Source organism: Chiloscyllium punctatum, chromosome 1 (assembly GCF_047496795.1).
Source record: "Chiloscyllium punctatum isolate Juve2018m chromosome 1, sChiPun1.3, whole genome shotgun sequence".
In the NCBI taxonomy this organism is placed as follows: Eukaryota; Metazoa; Chordata; class Chondrichthyes; order Orectolobiformes; family Hemiscylliidae; genus Chiloscyllium; species Chiloscyllium punctatum.
The window spans coordinates 17,545,751-17,557,930 of record NC_092739.1 but is presented as its reverse complement, the minus strand read 5'-3'; the positions used below and the strand labels follow the sequence as shown (position 1 = coordinate 17,557,930).

The 12,180-nt window shown below is 41.0% G+C and overlaps 1 protein-coding gene across 1 annotated transcript in view; it reads left to right on the top strand.

The window, feature by feature from the left end:
• The window catches only part of acox3 (acyl-CoA oxidase 3, pristanoyl), a 197,628-nt gene extending 190,758 nt beyond the window's left edge, over positions 1-6,870 (top strand). Inside the window, exons 16-18 of the mRNA XM_072573388.1 lie at positions 324-391; positions 1,226-1,312; positions 5,680-6,870. Coding sequence (XP_072429489.1) covers positions 324-391; positions 1,226-1,312; positions 5,680-5,799 — 275 coding nt within the window. The 3' untranslated portion in view covers positions 5,800-6,870. The remainder of the gene's footprint in view (positions 1-323; positions 392-1,225; positions 1,313-5,679) is intronic.
• The last annotated feature ends 5,310 nt before the right edge of the window (positions 6,871-12,180 follow it).

Here is a 12,180-nt window from a genome sequence, read left to right as displayed (position 1 = left end):
AGATAATTCCACTAGCAAGAAAGACTGGGACCCAAGGGCACAGCCTTAGAGTGAAGGGATGACCCTTTAGAACTCAGACAAGATGAAATTTCTTCAGCCAGAGAATGGTGAATCTGTGGAACTTATTGCCACAGTGGGCCATGGGGCCAAGTCATTGAGTGTATTTAAGACAAAGATTAGTTCTTGATTAGTAAGGGGATCAAGGGTTGTGGAGTGAATGGAGTTGAGGAACATGTCAGCCCTGATCTAATGGCGGAACAGACCCAGTAGGCAAAAAGCCCCAATTCTGCACCTATATCTTATAATCTTGTGTTTATTTACAGGGGGCTATTTCACCGGTGACAAACCTGGAAGAAGATTGCAAAATGCCATTCTAAATCTATGTGCACAGGTTAAGTCATATAATATTACTTTGACTACTGTTTAGAATTAGTTTTTATATATAATCTGGATAAAGGAAAAAATGAAGCTTAATGATATATATGTTCATCTGAAAATTTTTAGATTTCTGCTCCTTTGTTATCTAAAATCTAAAAATATTTGAGGGAAATTGTGCAGTGGTTTAGAGAACTTTTTTCACCCAGAAATTTGGACAGAAGGAAAGTTTTTTTCTGTTTGTTGACCATTAGGCTTCCACACATACTAAACTTAGTTCTCAGTAGATATTGGCTGACAGTGCATAACAGCCCCAAGCCTGGCACCGATCTCACTAGGTGAGACCATCAGATGGTAATATGCCATGTTAACATAATGAGGTCTTCCAAAGTTGAAACTCCAGCATTTTTGGACCAAATATGTAGGAATTATATTCTGTACCTTAACTATGCAACAGCTGACCTACTGTTGCTTATTGCTGAAGTTGATGTATTCAATGGAAATCCATTTCCCTGCACTAGAATCTCTCAAGTTGAGTTCCAAATGGACAGCAATGAATATTTTTGGTGGTTTTATATTATTGTGAAATTTTAAGTAACTGTCATAATAGTCCGAATAAAAAGAAGTAATATTAAGCATGCTATTTAAGCCCAAACATTACTGGTGACACAGCTCATTAAATATACATATAATGTAAAATTCATCTTAAAAAATACTGTGACAATGCAAGATCAATACATGATTTTATTTCACTATCCAGTTTAAAAATAAGGTTCTGCATGATTATTTCACAGAAAAATAACATTTGAAACATGACTAACAATAATGATATTTATTTGTATTAAAATAGCTGAAGGATGATGTAGTGGCTCTTGTGGATGTCCTTGCTCCTCCTGACTTTATTTTGAATTCACCAATTGGGAAAGCTGATGGAGAGGTAAAGTAATTTTTTTTTTCCCTTTGTACAGTAGCATGTGCCTTTTTCATCTTCTGAGCATAATATGTAAAGAAAGATGTCAAGAAAGATTAATGATATAACAAGGTGCTCACCAATGTGTTCATCAAGAAGGAATTTTAAATGTATGAACAATATTGCTAACAACTCCATCAGGAATTTCATAGTTTGTCAAAAAAAGATGGAAAATGAGCGATTTAATAGTGTCATTACTGAATATTCCAGACTCTGATTTTAGCAGTTCAGAAACTTTTAAGTACAATATCAGTAGGCATTTGATATTTAACTTATGCAAAAATAAAATTTGTATTTTTAAAGTGGCGACTGTTGGTCAATGAAAAAAATATTTGTCTAGGCCTTGACAATACCCTTGAGCTTTCATATTAATACAACAGGTCTTTTTAACATATTTGCAGTTTTAAAACGAAATGCGTAGTTCTTTTTTTCAGTTATTTACATGTTGCCCGCTGTGCTATCCATGGGTAATTAGAGTAGATGCATGACTCTTCGATGATTGACACTGAACTGTAATAGCCAAACTGCATTTATCCATGATTCAGAGTACTGTTTTCAGCTGAGTGTCATGGATAACTAGTCTTCTGTCTTTGCTAATGTGGAGCATGCTGGAAAATGTGCAGAGATAGCAAGTAATCCATCTCTTGCCTCTGTCTGACTTTGTCAGGATGATTGGTAGTGAGGTTGGAAATGCCCATTAATCAAAAGTGTAGTCTACCAAAGGAATTTTAAAATAAAAATCAGTTTCCAGGCATAGTGGCTCTTTTCCAGTTGCATACAGGTCACTTTGTTGGACACCAGACAAGATAAGAAAGATGTGTGTGCACCATGGAAGGTATTAACATGTATCATGCCACCATCATTGCAGCAAAGTATAAAGGCAAGGTAGGAATAAGTGGACCAGTAATAGTGTGAGGTAAACATTGGCAGGAGCAACTCCTTGCAGCAATTATTTTGAAGATGTTGCAGTGAGATAAAGCTGGTATTATTGCTGAGGCCATTTGGAAAGATGAAGAATGTCATGGTGATAAAATATGGTCCATCAATGTTCGAATTCCATCATTTACTTTTAATGCTTGAGACATTTATGGACTCAAATTCTTTTAAATAATTGAAGATAGTGAGAACTACAGATGCTGGAAAGTCAGAGTCGATCAAGTGTGGAGCTGGAAAAAGCACAGCAGGTCAAGCAGCATCGGAGGAGCAGAGGAGTCGATGTTTCAGGTCAGAACCTTTCACCAGGACTGGGGAAGGGAGATGAGAAGTAGAGGAGAGAGAGAGTGGGGCTGGGGTGGAAGTTATATGGGATGGCGTTGGTGGATGCAGGTAGGGGGTGATTGTGATTGGTCAGTGGGAAGGGTGGAGCAGATAGATGGGAAGGAAGATGGACAGTTTAGGTTAGGTCAAGGGGGCAGGGCAGAGAGATAGGGCTGGACCTGGGATGAGGTGGGGGGTGGGGAGATTTGAAAGCTAGTGAATTCTGTGTTGAGGCCGAATGATTGTAAGCTCCTGGTGTGGAAGATGAGGTGTTCTTCCTCCAGTTTGCATGTAACCTTATTTTGATGAAGGAGGAGGTCCAGGATGGACATGTCGTCGAGGGAATTGGAGGGGCAGTTGAAATGGCTGGCAACCGGAATGTGTTGATTGGACCATATGGATCATAGGTGTTCCCTGAACCAGTCCCCAAGTTTGCACTCAGTCTCTCCATTTCAACTCTCCCTCAAACTCCCCTGACAACATGTCCATCCTGGGCCGCCTCCACTGTCAAAATAAGGCCATATGCAAACTGGAGGAAGAACACCTCATGTTCTGCCTCGGGACCTTACAACCATTCAGCCATAACACGAAATTCGCCAAGTTTCAAATCTCTCCACCCCTCACCTCATCCCAGGTCCAGCCTCCCTTTCTGCCCTGCCCCTTGACCTGACCTAATCTGTTATTCTTCCTTCCCTTCTATCCGCTCCACCCTTCCCAATGACCAATCACAATCACCTCCTAACTGCATCCACCTATCGCCATCGCACCTACTTTCCCCCAGCCCCACCCTCCCCATCTATTTATTTCTCAGCTCCCTTCCCTGTCCTGATGAAAGGTTCTAATCTGAAACATCGACTCACCTGCTTCTCTGATGCTGCTTGACCTGCTGTGCTTTATCAAAAATACTTTTAAACATGAAAGAAAAACACAGAAAGCCCTAAAATGTCTTACAGAGTCATAGAGATGTACAGCATGAAAACAGACCCTTCGGTCCAACCCGTCCATGCCGACCAGATATCCCAACCCAATCTAGTCCCACCTGCCAGCACCCAGCCCATATCCCTCCAAACCCTTCCTATTCATATACCCATCCAAATGCCTCTTAAATGTTGCAATTGTACCAGCCTCCACCACATCCTCTGGCAGCTCATTCCATACACGTACCACCCTCTGCGTGAAAACGTTGCCCCTTAGGTCTCTTTTATATCCTTCCTCTCTCACCCTAAACCTATGCCCTCTAATTCTGGACTCCCCCCACCCCAGGGAAAAGACTTTGTCTATTTATCCTATCCATGCCCCTCATAATTTTGTAAACCTCTGTTAGGTCACCCCTCAGCCTCTGACGCTCCAGGGAAAACAGCCCCAGCCTGTTCAGCCTCTCCCTGTAGCTCAGATCCTCCAACCCTGGCAACATCCTTGTAAATCTTTTCTGAACCCTTTCAAGTTTCACAACATCTTTCCAATAGGAAAGAGACGGGAATTGCACGCAATATTCCAACAGTGGCCTAACCAATGTCCTGTACAGACGCAACATAACCTCCCAACTCCTGTACTCAATACTCTGACCAATAAAGGAAAGCATATGAAACGCCTTCTTCACTATCCTATCTACCTGCAACTCCACTTTCAAGGAGCTATGAACCTGCATTTCAAGGTCGCTTTGTTCAGCAATACTCCCTAAAACCTTACCATTAAGTGTATAAGTCCTGCTAAGATTTGCTTTCCCAAAATGCAGCACCTCGCATTTATCTGAATTAAACTCCATCTGCCACTTCTCAGCCCATTGGCCCATCTGGTCCAGATCCTGTTGTAATCTGAGGTAACCCTCTTCGCTGTCCACTACACCTCCAATTTTGATGTCATCTGCAAACTTACTAATTGTACCTCTTATGCTCACATCCAAATCATTTATGTAAATGACAAAAAGTAGAGGACCCAGCACCAATCCTTGTGGCACTCCACTGGTCACAGGCCTTCAGTCTGAAAAGCAACCCTCCACCATCACCCTCTGTCTTCTACCTTTGAGCCAGTTCTGTATCCAAATGGCTAGTTCTCCCTGTATTCCATGAGATCTAACCTTGCTAATCAGTCTCCCATGACAGTGGAAAAGTAACTGATGAAGCAATTGAAGATAGTTGGGCTGAGGCAGTAACACTAAGGAATTCTAGCATTGAATGGGGCTGAGATGAATAACTTCCAATAATCACAACTGTTTTTTTTAAGCTAGGTATGACTGCCTGTAGATAGTTTTGCCCTTAATCATTAGTAGTTTGATGCCACATTCAACCTACAGTGCAATAGATGAGATGTTCTTCAGCTCTGTAGTATGCAACTATTGCAAGATCTCATGTGGAGTGAGTCAAGTTATACAAAGACCGGATTCTTTCACAGTGGGGCCCTCAAGCCAGAAGGTCCACTTGACACTTCTGGCAGAAGGTGGTTTTTAATGTATGAGTCTTGATTTTTGTACATGCATTCTGGACTTTTTAAATCATTGAATAAGATGCTTATGGAGCCACTTTTTCCCTTTAGTTGTTTAATTGTGAACCACCATTCATGACTGCATAGAGCAGGGATGCAAGTTTTATTGTCTACTCAAGTGCTGTTGAACAATCCTCTCCAAAATCACTTGCTTTACTTATTCATTATTTTTTTCCTAATTATATACCTAACTTCTGGAATGGGGAATTGAAAATCCAAAAGTAGATCATGCTAAACTTGTTAATTCTGCGGTTTCTGTTCTCAGGAGTGCATTGGCTTCAAAAATATAGTTTATTTATTCTTTATTCAAAATGTGTTGTTCATCCTATAAGTTGGTGCCATTTTAGAATAAACAAAAATATGTTCCTTTTTCTTTAAATAGTTTTGCATTTTTTAGAAGTATAACTTTAAAAGTGGACTGGGAAGACTTGATTATGATATACATAACAAATTACCCAACAATAATTGCTTCACACAATATATGCAATTGATTCTAAACGTTTTCTCAAGTTTTCACTAACTGCTTTAGCTGTTTCTATACAATGAGTTTTCAATCTTGAGCAATCATGGGTGAACTGCTTTTTCTGTTTTTGCAGATTTATAAAAACCTGTGGGCAGCAGTTCTTCAGGGCAAGAACGTACTTGAGAGACCAGCATGGTGGGTTGAATTTTGTGCCAACAAGCCTTCTGTTGGAAGCATGACATCAAAACTCTAATTTATCATCTATTTAGATACACAACTGTAAAGTAAGGAATATTGAAGGATGAATCAGCTGTAATACCTAGTCCATGATGGTCAGGATTATTCAATATCTTTAAACTGTAATGCACAGTTATTCTCTCATAATGATTTACATGAATGATTAAACTGAGTCCCAAGGATAAGTTTTGGAATGCATGCTTCAAACAAGAAAGAAAAATTGCAGGGCTGGTGGTAAAAATTGATAAAATTACTCTCCCAACCTAAACTAAAGAGAAAATAAAACAAGCACTTCATATGACCCATTTCTCATTAACTATCCCCAGAATGTTTTGCAGCCAATGGAGTGCATATTCATACTGTTAAGATATGAAAGATGTCAATTTCTGCAGAGCAAACTCCCATAAACAGTGTTTATACCCAGATAATTACTTTTTTTGAGTGTGATGTCAATTGTAGAATAAATATTTTTGGCTAGAACACTGATATAACTTCCCTTTTCTCCAAAATAATGTCATGAGATTTTTATGTCCACCTGAAAGGGTAAATAGGGCCTTCCAAGAGATGGTACCTCCAAAGATGCAACGGTCCCTCAACAATTATAGACAATAGACAATAGACAATAGATGCAGGAGTAGGCCATTCTGCCCTTCGAGCCTGCACCGCCATTCAATATGATCATGGCTGATCATTCCTAATTAGTATCCTGTTCCAGCCTTATCTCCATACCCCTTGACTCCACTATCTTTAAGAGCTCTATCCAATTCTTTCTTAAAAGAATCCAGAGACTGGGCCTCCACTGCCCTCTGGGGCAGAGCATTCCACACAGCCACCACTCTCTGGGTGAAGTAGTTTCTCCTCATCTCTGTCCTAAATGGTCTACCCTGTATTTTTAAGTTGTGTCCTCTGGTTCGGCACTCCCCCATCAACGGAAATATGTTCCCTCCTGCCAGAGTGTCCAGTCCTTTCATAAGCCTATACGTTTCAATCAGATCCCCTCTCAGTCTTCTAAACTCAAGGGTATACAAGCCCAGTCGCTTCAGTCTTTCCGTGTAAGGCAATCCTGCCATTCCAGGAATTGACCTCGTGAACCTACGCTGCACTCCCTCAATAGCCAGAATGTCTTTCCTCAAATTTGGAGACCAGAACTGCACACAGTACTCCAGGTGTGGTCTCACCAGGGCCCTGTACAGCTGCAGAAGCACCTCTTTGCTTCTATACTCAATCCCTCTTGTTATGAAGGCCAGCATGCTATTAGCCTTCTTCACGACCTGCTGTACCTGCATGCTTGCCTTCATTGACTGGTGGACAAGAACACCCAGATCTCTCTGAACAGCCCCTTTACCTAATTTGATACCATTGAGGTAGTAATCTGCCTTCCTGTTCTTGCCACCAAAGTGGATAACCAGACATTTATCCACATTAAACTGCATCTGCCATGCATCTGCCCACTCACCTAACTTGTCCAGGTCACCCTGTAATCCCCTAACATCCTCATCACATTTCACCCTACCACCTAGCTTTGTGTCATCAGCAAATTTGCTAATGTTATTGCTGATACCATCTTCTATATCATTTACATATATTGTAAAAAGCTGCGGTCCCAGCACGGATCCCTGCGGTACCCCACTGGTCACTGCCTGCCATTTCGAAATGGAGCCGTTAACCCTTTGTTTCCTATTAGCCAACCAATTCTCTATCCAATCTAGTACTTTGCCCCCAATCCCGTGCGCCCTAATTTTACTCACTAACCTCTTGTGTGGGACTTTATCAAAAGCTTTCTGAAAGTCCAGGTACAGTACATCCACTGGATCTCCCTCGTCCATCTTCCGAGTTACATCCTCAAAAAATTCAAGAAGCTTAGTCAAGCATGATTTCCCCTTCATAAATCCATGCTGACTCTGTCCTATCCTGTTACTATTATCCAGATGTGCCGTAATTTCATCCTTTATAATAGACTCCAGCATCTTTCCCACCACTGAGGTCAGACTAACTGGTCTATAATTTCCTGCTTTCTCCCGCCCACCCTTCTTAAAAAGTGGCACAACATTAGCCGCCCTCCAATCCTCAGGAACCGACCCCGATTCTATTGAACTCTGGAAAATAATCACCAGCGCATCCACGATTTCCCGAGCCACCTCCTTCAGTACCCTGGGATGCAGGCCATCAGGTCCCGGAGACTTATCAACCTTCAGACCGAACAGTCTCTCCAACACCAAATCCTGGCAAATGTAAATTCCCTTAAGTTCAGGTCCTTCAGCCACTGTTACCTCAGGGAGATTGCTTGTGTCTTCCCCAGTGAACACAGATCTGAAGTACCCATTTAATTCCTCTGCCATTTCTTCGTTCCCAGTAATATATTCCCCTGCTTCTGTCTTCAAGGGCCCAATTTTTGTCCTAACCATTTTTTTGCCTTGGACATACCTAAAAAAGCTTTTACTATCCTCCTTTATATTCTTGGCCAGTTTACCTTCGTACCTCATTTTTTCTCTGCGTATTTCCTTCTTACTAATCCTCTGTTGTTCTTTAAAAGCTTCCCAGTCCTCCGTTTTCCCGCTTATCTTCGCTAAGTTATACTTTTTCTCTTTTAACCTTATATGTTTCTTTACTTCCCTTGTCAGCCACGGCCGCCCATGTCTCCTCCTGGGATCTTTCTTCCTTTTAGGAATGAACTGATCCTGCATCTTCTGCATTATACACAGAAATATCCGCCATTGTTCCTCCACGGTCTTCCCTGTTAAGGTATTAAACACTGACTCTATTAAGCTTTAAGTGCTGTAATTTAAAAATCAAAAGTAAGATACTATTTAAATAGTTCTAAGCCTTGGTTTGGCTCACTTGGTTAAAAAGTCCCACCTAAGTTGGGTCACAGATTCAAGCCTCACCTCCGAACCTCCACATTTTGTTTAGGCTGAAACTTCAATCCTTTCATAAACAGTAGCTATGTTGTTAGAGGTGTCATTGTTCAGTTCAAGGTGTCATTGTTCAAATATCCCAAGGCGATATTTGAAGAAGATTGAGACAACCAACATAGTTGCCTGTGTAATAATAACTATACACCAGAAGTACAGTAAAGAATTTCAAAGCTGTGAAGCATTGTAGGATTTTGCATGCAATTTTAAATTACTACTTCTACTCTTTTAAATTATCTGAACTAATACTAAGATAACAAGCTAAAATAATTAACTTTTATGTTATTGTGAAGAATTTGGATTTTTTTTCGCATTGATTCTTTTATTAATACAATAGCTTTGCTCTGGAATAGTAGATATGATAAATAATGTGATTGCAATCATCTAATCCCTTCAGTGTGGGAACAGGTCATTTGTCCCAACAAGTCCACACTGACCTTCTGAAAAATAGCCCACCCAGACTAATCCCCTGCCCTACCACATAACCTACATTTCCCTGTGGCTAATGCACCCAACCTGCACATCCCTGAACACTATGGGCAATTTAGCATGGCCATTCCACCTAACTTGCACATCTTTGGTTTGTGAGAGGAAACCGGAGCACCTGGGGGAAACCCAAGCAGACGCAGGGAAAGCATGCAAACTCCACACAGACAGTCACCTGAGGTTGGAATTGCACCTTGATCTCTGGCACTGTTAGGCAGCGGTGCTAACCAATGAGCCACTGTGCTGCCCTATGTCAGGTACATATTATTTGGATATAACCTGGTTGTGAATATATAGTCGAGTATACTAACAAAACATTAAGGAGTAATTCATAAAATGCAAAAATAATTCCAATAATAACAATAATGTTATGCTGTGCCACATTCGATCTAGTTAAGTACAATGTTTGTTTATTTTGCATTTTCATTCGACTCTCTACATTTTGTTTTTGTGAAAGTTAAAAATAATTTGAAATGTTGACTACTAATAATGTTCATGTGATATAATTTTTTTATAATCAGCTTTGCCAGTTATGATTATTCAATAAAATTATTTTACAAATATAAATGATATGGTCACAGATTTGAAAATGTGTGGTTCTGTTCAGTTGAGTTAATGAAGGTTACCCTCATGAGACATTAGCATGTGGTGAATGTAGATAAATTGTACTATTAGTAGTAAACTACAACGTGAGCTAGAATATAGACTTTTCTATTTATTAAAGCTGGAAAAGACCAGAACATGGCAGTCACTCAAAGTGCAGAAAATATAGCCCAAATATTGACACATTGTCATTTCCCTTGAATTGCCTGCGGACCTGGAAAACCTGACCAGTTGAGATTAACAAAAGAACATAGAAGTAGGAATAAGCCATTCAACCCATATTGTCCTGCACCCCATTCAACTGTATCATGGCTGATCCATCTAGCTCAATGGCACGTTTCCATACCGTTCCCATATCTCTTGATGTCATTAGAATTTATACATCTGTTGGTTTATATTGAATGATTGAGCTTCCACAGCCGTCTGAGGTACAGCATTCCAAAGGTTCTGCATCTCCTAACTCCAACTTAAATTGAATACTGAATATTGAATATCCTTTATTGTCTCTTATCCCTTATTCTAAGGTTATGTCCTTGGTTCTGTGTTCACCAGCCAGAGGAATACAGTATCTGACCTACATCCACCCTGTCACATTTTATAAGAATTTTGTACATTTCTATTAGGTCATTCCTTATTTTGAGAAACTTTAGATCCAGTTCCCTCAATTTGTCCTCATAAGACAATATACCATCACAGGGGATTAGTCTAGTGAATCCCCAAAGCACTCCCTCTCTGGTAAATATATTCACGATTAGATAAGGAGACCAGAACTATACATGAGACTCCATGTGGAGCCTCTCGAAAGATCGATACAACTTCAACGAGACACTTTACTCTTGTACTCAATTCTCCTTGCAGTTAAGGCTACTGTCACACTGGTATTCCTAAATGTTTGCTGCACTTGTACATAAGCTTTTAATGACATATGACCGAGGATCCTCAGGTCCTTTTCAACATCTACATTTTCCAACTTTTTACCATTTATGGGCAGAATCTTATAGGGGTCTGAGCAAACATGGGCTATTGTGAATGATCATGCTAGGCATGGTTATCTTATATGCAAGGATCTGGTTAGGAAGACTGGGCAGGTATAGGGGTATATAGGTGGATTGGGTGGAGATCTGGGATTGACAGGATAGGCTACTACAAATGGTATATGGATACTTGGGGCTCACAGTCAAGGTTGGGCACAGTCTGGGAGCAGCTTGAAAAGGAGCAGTGACTGATACATTCCATTATGGAAGATTTCTAAAGTTGGATGAAAATTCCTGCAACCATACTCAAAATGGGCATGACAAGTGACTTGGCTTGTGAGGGAGGGGTTTGCTGCAATGACCACACACATGACCTTTAAAACGATAAGAACTAGCTCAAAGGCACCTGAAAGATCTGGCACACAGGTAGACTGCCCAACTCTTGGCACTGTCCTTTTGTGAGGAGGGTGCAACCTGTACTAGGTTCAAGGTTCCTCAGTCCCCTAACACCATGTCTTCAGTTCTGGGGTCTGATGGAAGGGGCAATGGAGTACAGATGTTTGCAGTTCTCCAGCAGCCCCTGGTAGCGCTGGGTCTGCCTCCCAGTAATATCCACCAACTTGTCATTGAAGGCAACTTGTCATATGGTCACTGAACTTGCTGCACTGACATAGCTTCTGGATAAGAAGGGGCTTTGTGTCCCAGATCACTGTCTAATGCTTCTGCTCCTCCCTCTATATTTGGCTAAGTTACCTCATTGCTAAAACCACAAGGTCATCTCCTGCCTTAGGCTGAGCAGGAGCCTGGTGTCCTTCCTCAACCAGTTGTGGAGCTGTCACAGTGCTCACCAGACTGTGTACACACTGTCAATGATGACAGTTCCCCCAGAGTGTCAGATTCTGGGTTGGTGGAGGGTGCAGGAGGCAGCCTTTCTGATGCTTCTTTTATGACCTTATCACCAGCCCATCAACCAGGACCTCCAAGTCCCTGTCAGAAAATAGAGGTGACATATTCCCCTTTTCCAATATCTTGTACAGCCTTCCTTCAATAAAGATTATAACTTTAGCATGCCAATGATTGTCCACGTGGCATCTTAAATATGATGTTTTGGTAGATAACCACTGAGTGGCACGATGTTCTCTGAAGGGTGCGTGGTATAATGGGGCTGAAATTGGACAGGAGAAACGCATATGCATGGTAGGTGATTAATGAGGTGAGTTTGCTAAGATGCAGTGAGAGAGCCTGCTAGGCCTTATAATGAAAACACTGCGAAAACCTCAATACAATACAGATTTAGCCAAAACAAAACTGCTACAGGAGACTGCTGTGGTTCTGTGTATTTTTCCATGAAAATGAATAATTTCACACACATTCACATTATATCCCACCTGCCATGTTCTAATCCATTCGCTTAACCTGCCC